Source organism: Nelumbo lutea, chromosome 4 (genome assembly GCF_056320005.1).
Source record: "Nelumbo lutea isolate HS-2025 chromosome 4, American lotus-T2T, whole genome shotgun sequence".
Lineage (NCBI taxonomy): Eukaryota > Viridiplantae > Streptophyta > Magnoliopsida > Proteales > Nelumbonaceae > Nelumbo > Nelumbo lutea.
Window position 1 is genome coordinate 37,934,275 of NC_142687.1, and position 25,043 is coordinate 37,959,317.

General features: G+C 38.2%; 1 protein-coding gene, 2 non-coding genes and 1 pseudogene across 3 annotated transcripts; 2 read left to right on the top strand and 2 right to left on the bottom strand.

The window, feature by feature from the left end:
- Positions 1-334: 334 nt before the first annotated feature.
- Positions 335-4,424, bottom strand: LOC148855269 (uncharacterized). The gene is made up of 2 exons (XM_088983086.1): positions 1,058-4,424; positions 335-965 (listed from the first exon to the last, which is right to left on the bottom strand). The coding sequence occupies exons 1-2, from the start codon at positions 4,347-4,349 to the stop codon at positions 586-588; spliced, it is 3,672 nt and encodes a 1,223-aa protein (XP_088839212.1). The 5' UTR covers positions 4,350-4,424; the 3' UTR covers positions 335-585.
- A 10,010-nt stretch (positions 4,425-14,434) lies between these two features.
- LOC148855270 (U1 spliceosomal RNA) lies at positions 14,435-14,594 on the top strand. The gene has a single exon (XR_016098499.1). It is a non-coding gene; the product is annotated as a U1 spliceosomal RNA (small nuclear RNA).
- Positions 14,595-16,534: 1,940 nt separating this feature from the next.
- Positions 16,535-16,653, bottom strand: LOC148855271 (U5 spliceosomal RNA). Its single transcript, XR_016095137.1, has one exon. It is a non-coding gene; the product is annotated as a U5 spliceosomal RNA (small nuclear RNA).
- Positions 16,654-17,356: 703 nt separating this feature from the next.
- LOC148855272 (U2 spliceosomal RNA) lies at positions 17,357-17,483 on the top strand (annotated as a pseudogene).
- Positions 17,484-25,043: the final 7,560 nt, after the last annotated feature.

Genomic DNA, 25,043 nt, shown 5'->3' on the forward strand with positions numbered 1-25,043 from the left:
TTAAGGGAGAATGACTGTTCAGCCCACCTCAGAATTCTTAGCCCCACCGTACAGGTGGGATGAATCCTGACCATGGGTTGATGCCAAATCCACGGGTAGGATGCAGTTTATAGGGGGGGCTATTACTGTAATTTCAGAATTCTGAAGTGGGCTGCAGTGTACTTCTCCGCATTTTTAATACCTTCATTTCTGCCAATTAAAACCTAAGGACATTGAGGAAAAATTCTTTAGGAATTTCACAATGAATACTCTGCATAGTCTTCTATGCATTAATTGTAGTTGAAAAAAGAGAAGATGAATTTGCAGATTTGCAAAGGGAGATTTCACTTATTATTTTTCTCTGTTTCTTCAATATTTTCTTTTTGCACACAGAATGAAAGTGTTCCTATAGGTCTGTTGGCAGCCCAAGTAATAATACAGAAGTTTTATCTCTACCATGCGTAATATTAACTTTGATCAAACGAAACATACTTTTACATCCAATAATGTATTATGCATAAAACCAACTGCAGATATGCTTCGAACATTTCAAATCTGATCCACCTGCACAAGCACATATGTAACCATGACAGACTGAAACACCAATTAACAAACTCTGAACTGATGGATTTTATACCCAAGATGTTTCAAGTTTTGTAGTGTGAGCTTGTGAAAAGGCTCAGAATATGGTAGACTTCTGCTCATTGACAGTTGGTGAGACACTTGAAGCATGGTTGGCCTAGAAGTCGGATTTGCATTTGTGCATGCCAAAGCAATTGTCACCACCAAAGCCAGCTCTAGTGCAATGAGATCAGTTGGAGGTAGTATTCGTTGGTCCAATGCACTTTTGAGTTGCAGGTCATATTCTTCACTTTGTAAGCATAAGAGGAGTTCACCAGGATGCTTTCCCATGATAATTTCTAATACTACAACCCCAAAGCTGTACACATCGCACTTCTCTGTCACCTTCATTGTAGTGGCAAGCTCTGCAGTACCATGATGAACACAAATTAATAGATAGTCTAATTAACAGCAGTGCAGACTGTTTAGATTAGGTGTGAAGAATAAGAAAACTAACCTGGAGCCATATAGCCATATGATCCAGCTGGTGCACTCCAGTTAGACTCACCAACTCTTAGCAACCTTGATGCTCCAAAGTCTGAGATCTTTGGCTCGAAGTCTGAGTCCAACAAAATGTTATTCCCTGATATGTCCCTGTGCACGATGGGTGAAGAACGGTCATGGTGCAAATAAGACAAAGCATGTGCAACTCCTTTAATAAGCTTCAATCTCTTCTCCCAGTCTAGCATCCTTGCCTCTTCCTCCTCATGTAGGAAACGTCCCAAGCTACCCTTTTCAACATATTCATACAACAGGAACATGAAGCCCTTGTTTGAACAGAACCCATGAAGCTTTACAATGTTTCGGTGTCGAATTTCAGTTAAAGCATATATTTCAGATTGAAAATTCTTATTCCACTGGTTATCATGAAGTCTATCTTCATCAGATGTTGATGGGTGAAGGCGCTTTACCGCGAAAACATCTCCAGTTGGAAGAATTGCTTTGTAGACACTCCCTTGACCCCCTTTCCCTATGCAGTGTTTATCATTGAAATTTTCAGTGGCATTGACAATATCCTCAAATATTAATTTCTTGTTGTAATTCCACACTGAGAATGAAGTTGCACCCACTAAATCATAGTTTTCTTGAGATAGGTCTCTGGGTTTATAGTGGCAGATGAAGATTTTAAACAAAATGGGTAGAAATATGGCAAGAGAAGCAAGAGGTACAGTTATAACAATGATCAATTTCTTCTGCCTATTTTTTGTGCTTTCACTTCTATTAGTCTTGCTGCCACAAGGAGCCAAACCTTGCACTTTTTCACCGCACAAATCCATGTTACCTGCCAATTCCTTGGGAGAAGCTTCCCGAAAGGCCTTAACATTTGGAAGTGGACCCTGAAGCTGGTTATTTGATATATCGACAACTTGAAGGCCTACCAAATCTTGCAGGGCAGAAGGTATTAAACCTGAGAGCCTATTGTTAGAAAGATTCAAATATTCTAGTGAGATTAGACTCCCAAGCTGTGGTGGTATGCTTCCTGTGAGAACATTTTGACTGAGGTCAAGTGCAGTCTGTAAAAACACTAGATTCCCAATCTTGTGTGGGATATCCCCAATTAATTTGTTTCCATTGAGATTTAAGGATATTAGTTCTCGGCAATCCCCCAGTTCCCCTGGTATTGATCCACTTAAACTGTTGTGTGATAAGTCCAAATTTTTCAGATTTGGCAACCTTCCAATCTCAACTGGGACCTGTCCTGAAAGCAGATTGTTGCTCAGGTTTAGCATGTATACAAGAGAAGTTGAATGGAAAATCTCCGCAGGAATTTCTCCTGTTAGTTGATTTGAAGAGAGGTCGAGTTCTTGCATGTTTTTCAACCTCATTATCTCCAAGGGAATTTTGCCTGATATCATATTACCAGATATACGGAAAAATGATAGACTTGCACAATCTCCCCAGTTCTTTGATAAAATACCAGACAGCCGATTATCACCCATATCGAAGTGTTGGAGATCTGGGTATACCCCAAATGCATTGGTGATGTCTCCGTCAAGAAGGTTCTGTTCAAGACGGACTCTGGTTAATCCTGTGCAGTTTTTAAGGCTTTGGGGTATTGGTCCAACAAAATTGTTTCCATTAGCTGTGAAGCGTTTGAGCTGTCCTCCTCTGCAGATTTGCGGAGGGACCTTGCCTGAGAAGTTGTTGTAGGATAAGGTTGCGACTTCGAGTGAATTGGGGCCAAAATCTTCAGGTATACTACCAGAGAAGTTGTTACTGTAAACATGAAAGGCAACCAAGTTTTTCAAGTGGGTTATGGAAGAAGGCAAGGTTCCTTGCAGTTTATTTGTATTCAAATCAAGATGATTTAGGCTTTCAATATTACCAATTTCATGGGGAAGGAACCCAGTGAGCTGGTTATTGGAGAGACTTAGGTTGACAAGCACAGATAAATTTCCTATGCTGGAAGGAATTAAACCAGTAATCAAGTTTCCATTCAAGTTAAGGAACTTCAAGTTCAACAAGTTCCCAATCTCCCGAGGTATGGAACCTGATAACTGGTTACTGAACAGGTACAAGTACTCGAGCTTATGGAGAGACCCAATTTTAGGAGGGATTATTCCAGTCAAGTTGTTGGTATCAAGTTGCAAAGAAATGAGTTTATTCCAATTAGAGAGAAAATACGGATGGATTGCACCGGATAGTTGACTTCCAGATATTCGAAGATAAAGAATTTGATTTAGGGAGGCCATTGAAGGGGGCAAGGGCCCTGCAAGGTTATTTTCTGACAGTTCAAGGAAAGTAAGGTTGGTGCAAAAGCCAAGCTCATCTGGGATACTGGAATTCAAGCCTGCTTTCTGTAGATTTAGTTCCTGAAGCATGGTGAGCTTTCCTATAGAAGATGGTATTGGCCCATGAAATTGATTTTCCTGCAGTTCAAGAATTCTGAGGCTGGACAAAAGGCCAATATCTGTTGGAATTGTACCATTTAGTTTATTTTTTCCTACCCTCAGCTCTTGAAGTTCATCTAGCTTCATGGTTTCCATGGGAATTGGCCCTTCAAATTGATTGTTGGTGAGGTTCAAGATTTTAAGATTCTTAAGACTAGTCATAAGTTGAATAGGTATCGGACCTGCAATTTGATTATTTGACAGGTCCAGAAAAATGAGCTTTGAACATTCAAAAATGAATGGGGGAACATCTGGTTTCAGCTGGTTATAATCAAGCCGGAGTTCAGTTAATGATAACATGGGCTTAAACCGAATTGGGTCTGGATTCTCTTGGTAAATGTTTCCCCCAAGATGAAGATGCCATACCTTTTGTAGCTTGCTAATCTGATATGGAATTGGACCTGTGAATGAATTGTTCTGGAGGCGAAGAACTTGTAACTCCAGGAGGTTTCCAATCTCTGACGGAATAGCTTCTGTAAAATTATTACTGCCGAGATCAAGAAAAACAAGTTTTGCAAGTAATCCAATTTGACTTGGAACTGCCCCAATAAGCTTGTTGAGGTTGAGATTGAGAGAGCTGAGATTGGGGAAAGCAGAGAAGTTGAATTTGTAGAGAGTGCCACCAAGTCCTGAGTTGGCAAGATTTATCTCAACAATGTCCCCTGCTTTATTGCACTGAATTCCAGTCCAGTTGCAAGGATTGCTTGTGCGACTGGTGAGGGACCATGAAGTGAGAGAGTGAGAGCTTAAACTGTCCTTCCATTTCACCAAAGCTTCTGCTTCATCCTGAGCATGAGCTTCCAGGAAAACACAAGACAGAATGAGAAAGTAGAGAGTGATATGCAATGTTTCTCTCATGGCTGCAGCTCTACTGATTTGCAATGTTTAGCCTTGCCCTGGTTCAATGTGAATGAACAATGAAAAGCAAAGTAGAATGAGGCAATATCAAAGCAATTCAATTTAGTCATCAGGATTAATTAAAATGGATACTGATTTGCATGATTTGACTATTATCTTTGAGTCTAAATGTTATTTTTTAAGCTAATCATTTTGAATTTTTGGTTCTTAATTAAACCTGTATATCATTTTCATTTTGTGCCTGTAAATTTCAGTGAAATTGCTTTTGCTGAAACCCTTTGTATCTCTTTCAATCGGGGACCCAGAAAGTTTGCAACATCGTTGATGTGAAATGTGAACACCACAGCTCTCTCTCATGACAACAAACTGCTTAATTTTGACTATGCTTTTTCGGTCTAAACATTATTTCTTTTTACTAGTAATTTTGAATTTTTGAAGCTGAAACCTGTACAGCTTTTCAATTTGTGCCTGTAAATTTCAGTGAAATTGCTTTTGCTGAAACCCTTTGTATCTCTTTCAATCGGGGACCCAGAAAGTTTGCAACATCGTTGATGTGAAATGTGAACACCACAGCTCTCTCTCATGACAACAAACTGCTTAATTTTGACTATGCTTTTTCGGTCTAAACATTATTTCTTTTTACTAGTCATTTTGAATTTTTGAAGCTGAAACCTGTACAGCTTTTCAATTTGTGCCTGTAAATTTCAGTGAATTGAAGTTGCTGTTGCTGAAACCCTTTGTGTTTCTTTCGATGGTAGAACTTGAATCTTCGATGCCATACAAGTCAAATTTACCCTAATTTTTATTAATTTAAATTTTATTTAAAATAATTACATAAATAAAGATTTATAATAAGCCTATAGCCTAACCTGGCCCATGACCACCCCTAATTAAGAATATCATAAGCCTGCAATTTATATATCTCTATTTCCATCTTAATTTCAACCCGACATATGAAATTTCACTCGGTCAGATCCTTCCAACTCTTGGTGTGTCAATTGATCACATTATTTGTATCTTACGTAAGTTTTATGACTATTTCCTGTCATCCTTTGCATTTATTAGTTCTCAAAGACCTTGAATATAATTCCCTCCACCAGTTTAACTAAAACATTAATACCAATGAGAATTAAAAAAGCAAAATAAGAAAATTTGGGTTATTCAAAAAAATCAAAATTTTGGATTATTCAAAAAAATAATAAAATATGAACAAAAAAATCATGAAAAATATGCAATCACAAGTTTTCAAAAAAAATAATTCATTCACTAATTATTAATTACAATAACATATACAAAACATAACAAATATTCACATAAAAAATAAAGAAAAATGCAATCACAAATCAAGAATACATATAAGCATTTAACTAAATATTAATCACAACAAAATATAAAAGACATCACAACTATATATATCAAAAATAAAGAAAAATGCAATCACAAATCAATAAAAATATAAACATTTAACTAATTATTCATACAAAAAATTAAGAAAAATAATTCTGCAACCCACATACTTCAGCATATGTTTGCATCATTTTTAACAAGAAAATGAAAAATATATATATTCATGCATAAGAATCATCACATAGACAATGCAAAAAAAAAACAAATATTTTGGATTTATCTATGAAAAAAAAATCGGTTTCAATCAAAATATTGCACTAAAAATAGTTTTAAAGCAAAGATGAGGGAGGAGGAAGGCAGACCTGAGTGTCACCGACGAGAGCACAATGAGAATGCATGGAATCACCCTAAAAAACTAGATCTAGTAAAGAGGGTTTCAAGCGTTTAAAACCTCAAAAAACCCAAAATATTCAAGAATACATGTAGGAAACAAGTCCAAATGTGAAACCGACTAGGTCACCGACGAGTTTGTAGCTCATTTGATCATCGCTGGTCGCTCTCAAAACAGGTTTCGCCATTGGTATGCTTAACCCTATTCGAGTGAGGAAGAAGGATGTTTAAGGAGATATAGGGGTATTTTGGTAATTTAAAAAATTAAATAGGGACCAAATTGTCCCAAAGTTTTCGTAGGTCCATTTATTAACAAGTATTTAAAAAAAGTAACTCTCAAGTGGCTTTTTTAATGTGTACTTCTTTACCAAATAAGTACTTTTTTTACCAAACACTAAGGTTGTTCACGGGTCAGTTCGATTCAGTTACATAGTATTTTAGCAACCAAACCAAACATCTCAGATTGGCTTATTACCCAACTGAAACCGAATCAAAACTAACATAAACCGATTAAAAATAGTGCTATCGGATGCTTGGTTTGCTTGATTTTAACTGAATCGAAACTACTATTTTCTTGTATTTTTGTTGCTTACAGGTTGTAAGCAAATTTAATAAAAAGAGGAAATCATTATGATGGGTACAGATTTTTTGACATTTGTTTTGATAACAAATAATTATTTGAATATTTTAATCAAATATCAAAATACAAATTTAATGAAAAAGGGATAAAGAATTAAGCAATGAAAGGAATTGTACAAATTTGCCTAAAATAGGCCTAGGGGTAAGGGCTAGGATTGTAAGCCTGCAAAACTTGGTAGGTCATGTCATTGTCTTGTGATATCTTAGAAAAAGTACTTTACAAAACATATCACATGTGAGAAAGAATTAACTTTTTTTAAATGACTATTACACATTATGTATCCCATTATATACAATTGTTTGGGTCGGTTTTACTTGGTTTGTAAATTCAAAAATAGTGACCCAAACCGATCAGTTGGTTTATTTATGTCTTTAAATTGATGTTGACCGAAAATTTAACAAAACCGACCAACTTTGATCGAGTTGGGTTGGGTTGGTCAGTTTGATTGGTTTGGCCCGATTCATGAATAACCCTACCAAACACCCACAAGTGCTTATCTTCCACTTCATGTGTGTGTGTATGTGAGAGAGAGAGCGCGCAAAAGAGTTAAGGAGGAAGTTTCCCATTTTAACATGATTTAAACTAGTGGTAAATAGATCATTGTCCCATGGCTCAATAAGAGGCCTGTAGGAGAAGGGGAGGAAAGAAATAATGAATGAGAGTTGGGAAGGGGTATAGGAGAAAAGAGAGATCAAAGAAGGAGGAATCGGAGAAGGAGATGACTACTGACGTATATAATATAATATAGATATAAACACTTAGAACAAAACAAATTTTAGAAATTTATAAAAGTAAATTTGGAAAATAAAACTTCTATAATGGATGAAATATCTCAAAAGAAATACTTGAAATTGTCTTTTGTCTTATTCATTTTCACTTACTTGGTAAGTATGTTTACCCATACAAGTGTTTTGGATATTATTCTTATTTTGATAAGCGAGATTCCAATGTTCTTATATGATATATATTACCTAAGTAAAGAGAAATGACAAAGGGAAAGAATGTTATTAGTGTGCGAGTAAATTATTTATCAATATTTTAAGGAGGTATTAGGTACGAAAGTAATTGAAACCCTTTAATATCTTGGTTTTTCGTATGACCTAATATAACAACATATGAATGCAGGAATTATAATCAATTGTCCGTTTAACCAACTTAACCCTACTAAATACCAACAAACTAACGAAGCATTATATATAGATATAGATATATGGAATTGTTTTTCTTTTATGTGGTGGTATAATCGTTGATAGTTAAATATTTAGTAACAAATATGAAAAGATGAGAAAGGGTTATGATTACATTTATCTTATATAATAGCATTATTGTAACTAATTAAAGGTTTAATGGTACATTATATAAATATATAAATATATAAACACTTAGAATAAAACAAATTTTAGAAATTTATATAGTAAATTTTATCATAGACAAAAAATCTTAAAAATGAGAGTTGTATTGTAGCATAATCACAATATTTAGTAACAACAATAAAATGAGAGATTTTTAATCTTATATTATACCTCTCTTATAAATTGATTATGACTTTGTATAGAAAACTCTAAATTAAACTTAGTTTATTGTGTTGAAAAGTAGACTTAAAGAACTTTTTATAAATATATAATATATTATGTAAAATTAATTATTTTGAAATAAAAACTCTAAAATAAGATTTATGATTATCTTAATCAACCAGCTATGTACCTTAAATTGAATTAGCAATTTAACTCAGATTTAGGTATAAAAGGTATTAAAATACTTGAAATTTAACTCTATCTATTGGTATGATTTAAATATTTTTTAACTTTTATCTTGAAAGAACCAAAGTATCATTTTTTAAAGAAGTAATTAAAAGATTAGAAGTCAATTGTATGATACTTAAAGAGAAAATGATAAAAGTGTTCAAAAATGAGGTGTCTACAACCACTATTATATTGTTAATACAAATGTACTTAATAAATCTACCTCTCTCAACTATAGATTTTAAAATATAAATCAATACTTTTTAATAATATAATTATAATAATAACAAAATAGGATGTATCATCAAGTATTTTAACAAAATAAGATATACCACAAAAGACCCTTTGTAGAGTTTCTATTTCCACTACTAAATTAATTATTACAGCATCTTTATTTTGCTTTTTAGTTAAAATCAAATTTAAGTAGAGATATAAAACATGTTTTACATATTTGAAAACTAATTTGCAATTCATATTATTTTATATAACCTATCTCATAATTTTGAAAATTTATTAATCTCATTCTTATAAGATCAAAATCTTATACTAAATGAGATAAAAATATTCCTTATAAGACCAATTTTTTCCATTTAATAAAATCATCCTAACTAAACTTGCTTCTATGATTTATATAAGAATCAATAGCTTTGATACTAATTCATAAGCAATAGTATGAACACCAAGATTTGCGTGGTAACTGTGAGACTAAATAATAAGTTATAATGGTTTGTAGTTAGTTAGAAATATATAATAATATTAAATCAATAACTATTGATTTTCAACAACAAATATCATTAATAAGATGGATAACATATAAAAAAACTTCAGTAAAAGTGAATTTACAATAAAGAAATAAGAAAACTTCCCTTGTCTTTAATAGTGGGGCTCACCTCAATAAAGGGACCTAGTTTTAATTAAAAATTTTAAATTATTAAATTATGGGCTACTCTTTATATATTAGTTTATTTCATTTTTTTTCAATGTGCGAATCACTTCATTTATATATAAAGAATATTTTAATTTTTTCCTTTTTTATCTTTTATTTTTTTAAGTTTTTTATCTCTATTTGTGGATTTCGCCTCATAAAAATGGAACCCTCAATATTCTATTGTGCATTGAGGGATTATAAAATTCAAAGAATTTATACACGTTCGTAGAACTTATATACAAGAGTTAAATGCTATCTTTAACTCAAAAGTTAAGGCTATTAGGTTGTGGGCTAATCCTTGTATATAAATCCCTTGTACATCTTATTCTTTTTCAATGCAAAGTTCTCATAAGGGAATTCTAACATTCTATTTTGCACTGATTAGGAGAGTTACAAAACTGAAGAGTTTGTATACACACTTATGACTTATATATTAGACCACCTTTAACGTAAAAGCTTAAACTATTGTCTCTGGATTTTCCTCGAGGTTCCCTACATCTCTTATCTTCTTTAAGAGAGTCTCTGTTTTTGGGTTTTTAGAGGTTTACTCTCTCTTTCTTCTCTGAGATAGTCTCCATCTCGGGGTTGTCCTCAGGTTTTCTTTTTTCAATTTCAGTAATTTCTTTTCTTCCCTTTCTCCCTTTCTTTTCTATTTTTCTCTTCCCTTCTCCATTTCCCTTACTCTTCTTTCTTTTTGATTAATTTGGTTTAATCCTCATCTCTTTAGTTTCTTCTCCCTTTTTTCTTTTTCCTTATTTTTTTGTTCTCTTTTGTCAGAATTTTAGTATAAGAGGCGGAGGGTTGGGCGATGGCCTTAATCATTCTAGTTCTAGTGGCTAATTTTTTCAAATGGTTAAACTTATAGTTGGTTCCAATTTCAGCAATAAGAATTCTGACGGTTATGGTTCTAGAATTTTAAAGTTCTAATTTGTTAAAGTTTTGGCGGTTATGATTCCAAATGGTTAAAGTTATGGTAAATCGCTATTGTATTTATCTCTCTCATTTAGTGGTTGGAAATGCATTCATTTATCTCTTTTGTTTGTGATTCTGCCGCATCTTGTCTATTGTAGAAGTTTCTTCATTTTCTCCTTTATTTACTATTTATATTTTATTCTTTCTAGAGGCCTGTGTTTTTTCTTAGTATTGTTATCACTTTTCTATTTTCATACAATGTTTGTGTACTTTCTTGTTTGGTACTGTAACCACTACTTTGTATTCATACAAGTTTCATAATTGAATGAAATATGATGTCTTGCCTTAAAAAAAAGCTTAAACTATTAGGTTATGGGCTAATCTTTGTATACAAGTTTTTTGAACTTTTCATTCTTTTCTCATGTGGGGCTTTCTTTATTCTATATACTCATACGTAAATCATAACAAAATCTTCACCCATTAACATATATACATCCATATAACCAATTTAGATTTTGTTACAACATTTTCTCAAGTCTATACTCTAATAAAAAAAATGAAATAATAAAAACAATTAATGATAGTAGTGAGAGAGAAGTGAGGGTTGTTTGCGAATTTTTATTAAAAGAAATTATTTAGCAAAAATAAAAGAATTGTTAAAAGGGAGCAATAAGTGAAGAAACTTAATCTTTTTATTAACTTATCAAAATAACATTTTACTTTTTTTTCTCTTTTTAGACATTAGAAAATGTAAAGACAACCCATCCTTAGAGAATCAAAGTATGGGTTAATCTTAACGATTATTTAACATCAAATCATTCTTCAAGTAAATTTTCTTATCTCTTGATTTTTCATTTTAGTTTTCAATGAAATTTTCAAAACAATAGATAAAACTTCTCATTTGGACTTTTGAGCTAAAAAATAAGATTTGTGGAAATTGGTACCCTAAATATGTTAAATTTAGGAATTTAAAAAAATTTAGCAGCTAATTGATTTTAAACTTTTAACAAGGTTCATCCCATGAGGTCTTCACAATGATAGGTTACACTTGCGAAACAAATAATTGAGCTGGAAGTACCAAGTCTTAAAAGTTTGGTCCATTAACATAGTAAATTAAATATGAAAAAACTCTAGGAATATTGGTCAACAACCAACTTTAGAATATAGTAAATCAATCATTTTTGTGAAATTTTTTATTGGGTTTCGATTTTAATTTGTAATATATTATGAAAATTTTATGTTGGAATAATAAATGTTTATTTTAGGTGGTTAGAATATAAGATACAGGTGTCAAAATTTGCTCATGTAAATATACAAACTAAAAACTAGAATCTAAGAATCTTAGAACCTAAGCTAGTAAACTACTTTAGATTTAGGTAAAATGGTATAATAAGATACTTTTGGCTATACTCTGACTCACTTTTATTAGTATTTTTTATTTAAAGCATTAAAATACTTTTCATTTTGATTTTTTTGTGAACTAATAAATTAAATTAGCAAAACAATTTATGGGTTATATACATAAAAATGCATTTGTTTATTTGAATTAGGATTCAAACATGTAAAAACTTATGATTTTATAAATTTAGAATATAAGTGAATTTTTTACTATTATGGTACAATGAAAATTTTGTTTGATACCTTGTTAGTCCATAAAAGAATCAATGATACTTTTTTTTAACTTATTAGTCTTTATTTAATTATATTATTATTACAATTGTTAAACTTGTATTGTAAGACTCATGCTTGGATTGATGTATTTGTTATATTCTATATATGTTACTATAGAAAGAAATGTTCTAGACATCAAAGGGACCAATTGAGCATTAAATCTGTTGAGATCAACCCTCCTTTCCACTTGCAATATTTTATGTCTAAAAGATTTAGAATATAACAAAACTAAGAAGTTATTAGATTATGTAAAACTTGGCAAGAAAAATGAATATATACGGACTTCACCTAAGAGTGTTATAGGTTTAGAGACACTATGATGAGGAGGAAGAGGAATATGCAAATGGAAGATTGTTCAATTTTTTTTGTAATATTGGTGACTTTCTAAAGAAAGAAAGAAGGTGAAAAGAGGATGGTGATGTTGCACTATTGAGAGGGTTGGGAAGTGGAAAAAGGGGGGAGGAAATTTTAGGTAAAATGTATTGAGCTAATTAAAAAAAAAAAAAACTATTATATGGGTAGATACACATGAGATATGGAGACAATCCTATATAAAAAAGGAATAATAGGAAAATCCAATAAATTCATAGGAACGAAACCTATAGAAAGAAAATTATAGGAGAAACCAACGAATTCATAGAAGAATTGTAAAAGAAAGTGTTAATTTGGCTTAGTTGGAGGGTTGGGAAGGGGAAAAGAGAAAGAGTTAAGTTGTGTTTGATTTGTGGGAAGATTTTGGTGGAATGAGATGGGATGAGAAAAGAAAAAAGGGTGGAAATTTTTCTTGCTCCATTGTATGGTTGCAAAAGGGAAAATAGTGGAAAAATTTAGAAATAATTATTAATTAATTAGTAATATTTTATTATTTTATATATTACTTTTATTAAATATTAATATTTTAATGAAATAATTTTATAATTAATTATTATTGATAATTATCTAATGAATTATTTACTAAGAATTAATATTTATTATGAATTAATTAATAATTTTATTTTTCTTATTAATTATTTTTATTAAATAATTAATCAGATTAATAATCAAATCCTTATTTATTCATTAATAACTTAGCTAATTAATTATTAACTATATTTTTAATTATTAATTAGTAGATAATACTTTTTTATTACTTGTTATTTTATTATTAAATATTTAAAATCCATAATTAGTTCATTAATTATTATCTTACATTTTATTAATTTTTATGTTATTAGCAATATTATAGTTTATTAAGAACCATGACTTAATTAAATTTTAATGTTATTATTCATATATTATTAAAATATTTTCAAATTTATAAATTATTTATTTTAATTAAAATATTATAAAATAATTATTTAATTATTAATTAATTGTTAAATGTTTGTTGTTATTTCTTAATTAATTAATTAATCATTTTAATTATTTTTATCTTATTATGAATATTTTATTTTATTAATACTTATGATTGAATTAATAATTTTAATAGTTTATTTTGGAAATATAATTAACTATTAAATTATTTATTGATTAATATTTTTATTAATTATTTATTAATTGCTTTAATCACATTATTTTATTAATATGTTATTAAATAAATAATTATTTATTTATAGGTTAAGAATCTAGTATTAACTCATAGAAATACTACAAGGATGGTGTTTTTTCTATTAAATAAGTTTCACCCTACATTCTCACTTGTTTAGCACAAAATGGTGGGACTCCACAACCCAAGAACTAGGATCTATAACCCCACCTTTTTCACAAACTAAACATGAGAAGGGAGAAATATTCTAAATACTCCATGTTTTACCTTCTCTTCCCACAAACCAAACCGAGCCTATGTATGTATAAATAGATTACCACCTTACATATAGATCACCACTTCACCACTTATTTGTTGAATGGTGAAAACATGGGCATTTTTGTGATGTTTTTTCCTATTTTTTATCATAATACCTATAATACCCTTAGATCCATTAATTATTTTTTTGTATGAAGTATTTTTCAACCTTCATCTTTATCATAATACCTATAATACCCCACAACTACGAATTCCACAAAAGGAGGTCGACAAAAATCAGGTAAAGAAAAAACATTATTGGAGGCAAAGTTTTGGACCCTCTAACTCTAATTATATTTGCCATGTGTTCCATTTTTTCGAGCATTGGGGGTATGGATGTAATTTTGGACGGTCAAGGAAATTTATTCATTAAAAAATTAAATACAAAATCGAAACGAAATGGTTCATATTTATCTGATCATGGCCAACGTCATTGGAAATAAGTAATACCAGTGCCTGAAAGAAGCTCTCATATGTATTTGAAGGCATCAGAAGGTATGACAGGAGAATGAGCAACTGAGCATTTCTGATTAGTGTAACGTTCTGTTTTGTTTGAAGTCCCACATCGGTAAGATAGGGGAGAAACAAATAAGAGAGAGAGATATAAGAATGAATAGAGAGTAAGAGAAGAACATACTTACCTGGACGGGGTCAATGGGTGAACAAGAAGGCCCATGGCCTAGGCGGGCGACCTCCATTGCACTGAGGAGGGGTGCCAGCTTAACATCTCCCCAAGTGGTAGAGTGTACGTCATAATTTGTGAGAGCGGGGGTACGCGTTCGCGCGGCCCCTACCCAATTTTTCCTTGTTCAAGTTTTACTGTGTTTATTTGTTCTATATTGTGATGACCTACTTGTGAAGATGCAGTTAGCCTTCATTCAGACTAACTTTGTTATTTAAGGACTTCGAAGTCATTCATCTTCAACCGCGACTCATGCTGTAACAAATTCTGAGGCATAAGGCTATCATATCTTTGGAATCGGTTCCAATAACAATCTGTTATGTTTTCAAGTCCCACATTGGTAAAAGATAAGAAAGAAACAAATAGAGGGAGGTATAAGAAGTGATATAGAGGAAGAGAAGAATTCTGTCAATAGTGAAAAGGTCAATGCATTGCTTCCTCCAAACCATCAAAAAGATCTATGAACTTATTTCCTTATTTATTTTCTCAGAGTTTAGCTCATCTCCTTTATTAACATATGAAAAATGTCTTACACCCTCCAAACTAGAATAAAAAACATTGTACTTCATCTAGTTGGTTCCTGGTAGAATATTCTTCGACAGACACCTGTACTACAAATACTATTCTAGCAAGCATCTTCTCCAGTTATGTTCTTTCCTTTCAATGGGTTAAACCCTTTTTAGCGTTAATATCTTCAGAGTTTAGATGGGTGTGGAAATTGTAGCAGTCATCCATGACTCAATGTTCTGTGGTTGTTACACAGAACAACCAATTAGTTTAGTTTGGGTTCATCCAGAGGAGTATTGGGTTGGTGAATTCCAATTTCCCCATGCTGTTCATACGAATCTGGCATGTCCTTAGTCTACCCATCCATCTCTTGCTTACAATCTTATTTTCTATTTCAACCCATAGCTCAATGGAGGAACATTGGCACGTTGAAATTTTTCTGATAAAGCAGAGTCTTAAAGACTTAATATGGATTCAAAAACTCTTTTTTGATGATATGACTTAGATCCTAATGTACCCTTGGTTAGTTTATATAGGAGACATGGATCTAATCACTTCTCTTTTCGTATTTAAACAAAATATATTAGAAAAAAATACCTGCAAAAGAAATCCTACATGTTTTCAGTTACATGTATGTTCATGAAGATCCAGAAGTAAGCTGTACAGTATCCATTAGTAGAGAAAGTTAATGTCACCAAAGTCATGTAATGTAACATATCTAAAATAATAATCCAAGAGGCCCGATATCTTCCAGAAAAGGATAACAATTGCAACCCAGGTAAACAAAATAATGAAAAAATGAGACCATCAACCTGAGATGAATTTTGGAACTCAAAAATAGTAAACAGAAATTGAAAGACAATAAGGAAATGAGTCACTGAGATGTTCTGTTTGTTTGTATTTAATGTGGATAATCATGAAAACAACTTGCATTTTATGACTGCTTATAATCGACAAAAGTAAACTACCAATTAGTTGAACAATAAAAGCTGGCATTCTCATTGTTAAATTCAGTCAAAACTCAAAGCGAATTCATGTTTTGGTTGGCCAGAGCTGCTATTGCTCAGTCTGTCAGTTGCATTAAAAACTCAAACCAAAACCCATATCAAAAGTAAAGAATTTGAATGCCTGCAGACTACAGCACTTGGTCTAGGATTGGAAGTTGCCATATAGAAAGGTGCGTGTTCTTGGATCCTACATGTCAAAATTTGCGTAAACATGATCTCATTAGAGAGACCTGCTCAAAGAGATAAACCACAAAGAGAGTCAAATGGTGAAGATAAAAAACTAGACGTTTTTCTTTTGCCAGTTTTTAAAATGGTTCCGAGTTCCGGCCTCACTAAAATAGAAGACAATAAAAAACCTTGAGGTGAGAAGTTTCTGTTTGCACATTTGTGAATTTGGTGAAGTTTTCCACTTGTAACCAAGAACACAGGACAAAGCGAGAATGAAACGCATAGAAGAGAGAAACCAGCCATCCAAAACCAAAACCCCCCACATGAAGTCTAACTTCAGTAAAACCTTGGGAGTAAATAATTGTTGGGGCATTCCAAAAGATGGAAAAGCCCTCCAAAAATAGGCGTATGCCGCTGAATGCGGCGAGTACACGGTATTCTTTAGTAAAAGGCGAAAGAATAGTTCGCTATGTACTCACCGCGCGGCTGCGTGAATGGGTTAAAACGTAAAAGAATCTTATATAAAATTCATGGGGAGTGGAGTTCTCTTCTTTCTCCCGATATGGGATTCAGCCACAATTAATTGGAATTTGGAACTGCTGGTCCACACTCACTAGTGGGTTATCCATTTTAAGGATTTGAAGTTGTTAATTGAGGTCTCTAGTTCTACGGAATTCCAGGCATGGATTCAGATTTGGGCTGGCAGATGGGAGGGCCCAACCCAAACCCAACTAACCCCACCTAAATTAGGAAAAATTGGACCTGGAAATTTCCCTGTCCGAACCCAATTAACGCATGAGTCATGACAAAGGTAAAATTTGGACCTAAAATGAATCTATCTGAGCTTTAGATCTAAGTTAGGGATGAAATTTAAGAGAACCCAAAACCAACTAATCCCATATATGACAACTGAGATGTTCTTTCTGTGCGGTTGATAGTATCTTTTGGGTAGCCGATCTGAACTTTGGATGAAGGCATACATACCCCCATTATCACAAATTAGGATATACACTCAGTCATCACCCACTAGGGGTGGATGTGCACGGTGCAGCATTGATTTCCAGCCAATCTCAAATGGATGGCCTAGATGGGCCATAAACAACTATATGAAGCACTTAATAATGGCTGCTTGCAATTGGTATAGTTGCAAGTATGCAACTCTAAAATGAAGGTGAGGAGTCAGATCGAACTATACCTCTCTTCGCCTTTTGGCTAAGATCAAGTGTAATATCTGTTCTTATCAGTTTCATATCTGAAACATGAGCTATAGCCATTGGTCCACATGACATGATCACAGTAGTTTGCTGTTGAAGCCTTCCAATTGATCATCTGGATTTTGTCTTCACAACCCTTTGAGTAGTGCATTGGAAACATCTTTGCATGAATGAAAATATACAAGGACTGAGAAGTTGTTAATACATGGCTGAGAACGGTGTGAGAACCAATTTTATTGTGAGGATAAAATCGGGTCTCCTTTGAAACAATATGAGATTTGTTGAGCAGCATAAAATTTTTCCTGCCATGGCTGCTGCTGGTCGTATTTTGCCGAAATGTATTTTCTGTAATCCTGTGAAGTCTTCTTATCTTTCCATCAAGTTAGTCAAGGAGAAAGTTTTTCTAAGTCATCTATACACATACATCCACACACACAGGTAGGGATGACGTGGCCAGTCTTACCTGGTTAATTTATCTTATGGGCCGGGAGGGCCTTTTCTTCCCTTCATGGGCTGAGGCTGACATCTGAATCCACTATATGCCCAACATATGCCATAGTTGTGTATATCCAAATTGTATGACACCCTTCAATTCAATTTTGATGCATTTAAGTTAGTGATGGCACCTTTCAGTGACAATTGATGAAGGAAGATTTGACCTAATCTCGTAATCACTCAATACGTGGCAAAGGCAAATAGCTCGGCACAACAGCGCACCCAGGGCACAAGCACCAAAAGGAGGAAACCAGCAGTCCGAACTCCCCACAAGGAGCCCGAACTCCCCACCAGCAATCCGAACAAGGAGCCCGAACTCCCTACGAGGAGCCCAAACTCCCTACTAGAAGCCTGAACTCCCTACGAGGAGCCCGAAACTCCCTACAAGGAGCCCGAAACTCCCTACAAGGAGCCCGAACTCTCCCTTAGGCCCCGAGCCACACAAGGCAATGATCCGAACTGGCCCGCCTCATGGCAGTTCGGGGCACTCCCCTATCCGAACTCAAGACTTCACCTCGCTCGCCACTCCATCACTTCGCCTCCAGGATGCTGAACTGGACAAACGTACCATACCTGACACCGAGGAGGTCCATATCCAAGGGTGGCGCACCTGACTGACATGGGATCTGACACTTGATAGCCGCACTTCAACGGTCACCTACCACCGTCACCGCCAGTCGCAGAGGCGGCTCCGACAAAAGGGAGCAGTGGCGGTTCTGTCCAACAGAGGGAATGACACCCGAACTGGTAGGAGCCCAGAAGTAATCATACCCGACCTGACAGAAGCTTAGGAGTGAGTGCACGAGGTGGCTATAAAAGGCTCCCTATCCCCCAAGAACAAGGTACGTGAACTTTCCGCCATCTGGTTTTATCTTGCCTAAGAATTTTAACTTGAGCTTCGGAGCATTCATACCAGGTTCCCCCCGGAGCTTCCTCATCTTCTCTGTTTCAGGCTCCCTGTAGCTCCATTCAGAGGCAAGGTCGTTGACAGCTAGGACCAGCCGGATTGCGCACCATCAATTGGCGTCGTCTGTGGGAAATCACTTCTAAAAGCCTCCCTCTAAACTCTCATAACCTCTTTTCTCCCAAAACCCCAACACTCATGGCTTCTTCCAGCAACACTAGAAGTGGCATGGAGACAAACACCACCAGGGAACAACTTCAAGTCCCCGTGGTGTGCGTCGGACAGTTCACCATCCCCCTTTCGGTGGATGGGATCCCCAGTTTGAATGCGCCACAAGCAGTGGCGCCCGCAAACCTTCCTGCCATGAGCATCCCCTTTCCTCTCTCTATCGAGACAACCTTTACTAAGCCAACTACCGTCCCCCTGGCAACCAGCCAAAGCCAGTTGGACGACCTGATGCAATTCATGCGGGCAATGCAAGCCCAAATACAACAATTCCAGCAACACCAGATCCAGCAGCACCAAGTACTGCACAACATCTCCCAGTATCACTATCAACAGCAGTTCCCCCAACTGCCTCTAAACCAACCACTACTTCCACCTCGGCACCCTGCTCCGAAGCCGGTTAAGGCCTCCCCATAGGATGGACGCCCCCACCAATGAAAAGCCTCCCGGCCCCAGAACCCCCCTAACAGCCAGGCCTCGTCCCCAAGCCGAAGAGATAGAAAAATCACCCTCGCCTCGCAGCTCACAGGCGGGTCAGGAACCTCGCCTGCAAGGTCAGCACCTCGGCGTTCCAGGCCCGAGTTCCCGCTCATGGAGAACCGATTCAGTGCCCTGGCAACAGACTACCAGCATTCCGGGCCCATCGAGCTCGGCAACACAGAGGCCAGCAGTGCCAGTACCAAGCCCACTCAACAACGAAGGTGCCGACGAAGTCGCCGAACTGCCACCCGTGTCCTGCCCGAGCTCAGAGGTAAGGAAGAGACGAGCTCGGACGAGGTAAAAGCTACCCTGATTCTCTCAGTTCCTTCCCCCCTCGCATCAGAACTCCTGGCGGTCCCCATGCCCAGAGATTTCAAGCTCCCACTTTTGGACAAGTATGATGGGTCCTTCGACCCCAACGACCACGTTTGTGCTTTCCAGTCCTAAATGCACCTCGCCAGGGCCAGTGAATCGTGCATGTGCGTGGCCTTCACCACCACCTTCAAGGGGGTAGCCCGCACTTGGTACAGGAACCTGGCCCCCGGATCGATAAGATCTTGGGCCCAGTTCATGCAAGTCTTCACTGCACACTTTGTCACCAGCAAGCGGTGCCCTAGAACAGAGGAAAGCATCTTCTGAGTAGTCCAAAGAGAAGGAGAATCCATCCGGGGCTACATCAAGCGGTTCAATGAAGCGTGCTTGCAGATACCGTGGTTAGACCCAGCGGTGCAGCTCACAGCGGCCAAGAGAGGAGTAATGCACAAAGAGTTCAAATGGCACATGGTAGCTAACCAACCCGCAACCGTGGCCGAATTCCTCAAGCTCGTAGATAAGTTCATGAGAACAGAGGAAGAAATCAACCAACGGACTGAAAGCGGGAACGAGAAAAGAAAGAGGGAAGGCGAGCCCTCCAACCCAGTCAACAGAAAAAACCCAGCCCGGGAGCCAAAGCCGAACCAGTCATTCCGAGCTCCCTTAGCAGTTCGGACGGATTACACGCCGTTAAACACGAGGCAGACTGAGATCTTAATGACAATCAAGGACGCCCCATACGTAAAGTGGCCACCTCGCCTAAAGGGAAATCCGAACGAGAGAAATAAAAATTTGTACTGTAGTTTCCATAGAGACCACGGTCATAGTACCGAATAGTGTAATAATCTCTGGGACGAGATAGAGAGACTCATTCGTCGTGGATACTTAAGGAATTTTGTACAACATGATAATAATAATAACAATAAGGCAGGTCGGCAAGGGGAGAATAGAAAGGATGCCCCCGAATCTAGCAGCAAACCAGCCGAACCGTTGCAGCGACAGCCTCCGGAAGAGAGGCCAGTTCGGGGAACCATCCATGTAATAGTGGGAGGTTCGGTGGTAGCAGGGTGCACTTCGGCAGCAGCCCAGACGCCAGTTCGCGAAGCAGCCCAAGAGGAACAGAACCCCCCAAAGAGACCAAAGACTGAAGAGTCGATCTTCTTCACAGAAGACGATGCGCGAGGGGTCCACTACCCCCACGATGACGCACTTGTCATAAAACTAAGGATCAGCAACTTCGAGGTCAGGCGCGTACTCGTGGATTCAGGCAGCTCGGCGGACATCCTCTTCAAGTCAGCATTTGACCAGCTATAGTTACAGAAGAGCGAGCTGAAGCCCGCGAACACTCCTCTGGTGGGTTTCAGCGGAGAGGAAGTCAGGCCCCTCGGAAAAATAACAGTACCTATGGAAGTCGGCACATGGCCTTGTGCGGTCAGACTCAACCATGATTTCCTGGTGGTTGCGACCCCTTCCCCATACAATGCCATAATAGGGCGGCCAATTACGCATATCCTGCGGGCAGTGGTCTCCACATACTATTTGGCAATGAAGTTCCCTATAGACTTTGGTGTGGGGGTAGCGCGGGGCGACCAGCTCAAGTCTCACAAGTGTTATGTTGCCGCCCTGAAGGGAAAAACCAAGGCGGGCGATGACCTTGAATTGGAGCGGCCTACGAAGCAAGGCGAGGAACGAGCTTCGCCCACAAAGGAAATGATCGCAGTCCTGACTTTGGCTACAGACCCAACTCGCACACTACAGATCGGTGCTTCCGTCGATGAACCACTACGAACCGAACTGGTGAGTTTTTTACTTCAAAATTTAGATATTTTTGCTTGGTCCGCGGTCGACATGCCCGGTATTAACCCCAGCCTGATAACTCACAAACTTAATACTAACCGTGTAGTCAGACCCGTTAGCCAAAACAAACACAACTTAGCCCCAGAGCACTGGAGGGCAGTCGACGAGGAGGTCGAAAAGCTCCTCGCAGCAGATTTCATAAGGGAATTCCATTACCCGAGCTGGGTAGCCAACCCAGTGCTGGTGAAAAAGGCAAATGGCAAGTGGCACATGTGCATCGACTACACCGACCTGAACCGAGCTTGCCCGAAAGATTGCTTCCCCCTCCCCAGAATTGACCGCCTAGTGGACGCGACCTTGGGACATGAGTTGCTAAGCTTCCTGGATGCCTACTCAGGCTACAACCAAATCAGGATGGACTAGTCCGATGAGGAAAAAACCAGCTTCATAACCGAGTTCGGCCTATACTGCTACAAGGTCATGCCCTTCGGATTAAAAAATGATGGGGCAACCTTCCAAAGACTTGTAAATAGGCTGTTTCGGCCCTTGATTGGCACGAAAATAGAATGTTACATAGACGACATGGTCGTCAAGACGCAGTTTTCACAGGAATTAATACAAGACTTAGATTCTGTCTTCCAAATCCTGCGTCAATTTAGAATGAAACTGAACCCTAACAAATGTGTCTTCGGTGTCACCTCGGGCAAGTTCCTAGGGTACATTGTCAACCGGCGCGGTATTGAGGCCAACCCGGACAAGATAAAGGCCATCCTAGATATGAGACCACCCCGGAAAGTAAAAGAAGTTCAGAGGCTAAACAGTCGCATAGCCGCTCTGAGCCGCTTCATGTCCAAATCAGCAGACCACTGCTTGCCCTTCTTCAAAACAATCAAAGGCAAAGGGTTCGAGTGGACCCGAGATTGCCAGCTCACGTTCGACGAGCTAAAAAGCTATCTCACTAGTGTGCCAACCTTAGCCTGGCCTGAGGAGGGCAAGGTCTTAGAACTGTACCTCTCGGCAAGCGACGAGGTGGTCAGTTCGGTACTAATAAAAGAAGTAGACCAGGTCCAACGACCCATCTATTATGTTAGTAAAATTTTGCAGGGAGCAGAGACAAGGTATCCGCAGATAGAAAAGCTAGCATACGCACTAGTGATAGCAGCTCGAAAACTCCGCCTGTACTTCTAGGCTCACACCATCATCCTGACTGACAAACCTCTGAGGCAAGTTTTATTCAAGCCCGAGGTTTCCGATCGACTGACAAAATGGGCCACCGAACTCAGCGAGTACGACCTCCAATACAAGCCAAGAACTTCTATTAAGGCCCAAGCCTTAAAGCCCCTGAGCCGATCGAGCCCAAGATCCCCAGTTCGGGTGAGCCCGGAGCTCCCAAGCCAATAGAGTCAGAACCCCGTGAAGTACCAGCCAGTGTAGCATCTCTCCTGGTTAGGCCAAAAGCGAACTGGGATGAAGAGCCCTGGATCCTTCACGTAGATGGCTCCTCGAACCAGCAGGGCAGCGAGGCTGGAATAGTGCTACATGGCCCGAGCGAAACGAAATTGGAATACGCACTACGCTTTGAGTTTGCGGCATCCAACAACGAGGCGGAGTACGAGGCACTGATAGCTGGGCTGAACCTAGCGTGCAAGGTAGGAGCAAAGCACGTAGTTATCTGCAGTGATTCCCAACTTGTGGTCAACCAGGTTACGGGCGAATACGAAGCACGCGAGCTCACTATGATTGCATACTTGGCAAAAGTAAAGGAGGCTCTGCTCAACTTCCAGTCACACTTCATCAGGCAAATCCCGAGGTCAGAGAACACTGAGACCGATGCCCTATCCCGGTTAGCTAGCATGAGTCACAACGCCATGAGAACCGTATACATAGAGGACTTACCTCGGCCCAGCATTCTCGACCCACTCGCGAGCTTCTTACTAGATGAAACCCTCCCTGCTGATCGCAATGCAGCCAAGAGGGTGCAGCGCTAGGCAGCCAAATACGTCATAATAGACGAACGATTGTACCAACGATCCTACACGCTCCCCTACCTGCGTTGCTTGCGACCTGCCGAAGCCGAGCTCGTACTCCGTGACACTCATGAAGGTCTGTGCGGCAAACACCTAGGGGCAGAGCCCTCGCCCAAAAGGCACTTCGACAAGGATACTACTGGCCAACGATGAAGGCAGAAGTCGTCGAGCTTGTCAGAAAATGCGACAAGTGTCAGAAGCATGCCAATATCCACCATCAGCCTGCTGCCGACCTCAAGTACCTCACCAGTCCATGGCCCTTTGCACAATAGGGCATCGATCTCCTGGGGCCATTCCCGCCAGCAACAGGTGGGAGAAAGTTCCTAGTGGTGGCAGTAGATTACTTCACAAAGTGGATAGAAGCTGAACCTCTGGCAACAGTCATAGCCCGAAACATATAGAACTTCTTTTGGAAGAACATAGTATGTTGCTTCGGGCTACCTCGGGTACTGATCTCCGACAACGGCAAACAGTTCGAGGATATCAAGTTCCAAGAATGGTGCCAAAATATGGGAATTCGTCAGAACTTCACATCGGGTGCACACCCGTAGGCAAACGGTCAGACAGAAGTAATGAACAGAGTCATCCTCCGCGAACTGAAAGCACGACTAGACCGAGCTAAAGGGTTGTGGGTGGATGAGCTACCAAGTGTTCTGTGGGCTCACCGAACTACGGAAAAAATCGCCACGGGAGAGACCCCTTTAACCTCACCTACGGCACCGAAGCGGTAATCCCGGCGGAAATCGAAATACCTACACTACAACTAGAAGCATATGACGATGAGACAAACGGAGACGAGTTACGCATCAACCTCGACCTACTGGATGAGGTAAGAGACCTCGCGCACATCCGAACAGCGGCCTACCAGCAAAAAGTAGCTCGGTACTACAACACCAGAGTAAAGAAGAGGAGCTTCCGCGTCGGCGACCTGGTTCTCCGTAAGATCATGGCACCCGAACCCGGCGTGGGAAAACTCAGACCAAATTGGGAAGGACCCTACAGAGTAAAGAAAGCACTCGGGGGTGCATACGAGCTTGAAACCTTAGAGGGTAATCCCTAATGTCCTCCTAAAGGTATTCGACCTGATGCTGCAAATCCAGCCTCAAGTCCGCCATGTGCTTCACTACGACTCCCATGGCCTAGGCATCTCTCTGAGACCTCGGCTGCTTGGCCTCTACAGCACAAGCAGCCGCCTCAGCAGCTCGAGAAGTCGTCTCAGCAGCACGAAGAGCCTCTTCAGCAGCTCGCACCTGCCTCGAGCTCCTTTCCACCTGGGCCGCCAAGGCGTGGATAGAAGAGTTCACCTACCAAAAAGAACGAGTCATCAAAAGAATGACAGCAAGAAGGATAAAAGCAAAAGATCTCGATAAAAAGTCTGATTTACCACCATGGCATGAGTAACAGCACGGCAGGCCACCTGGTGT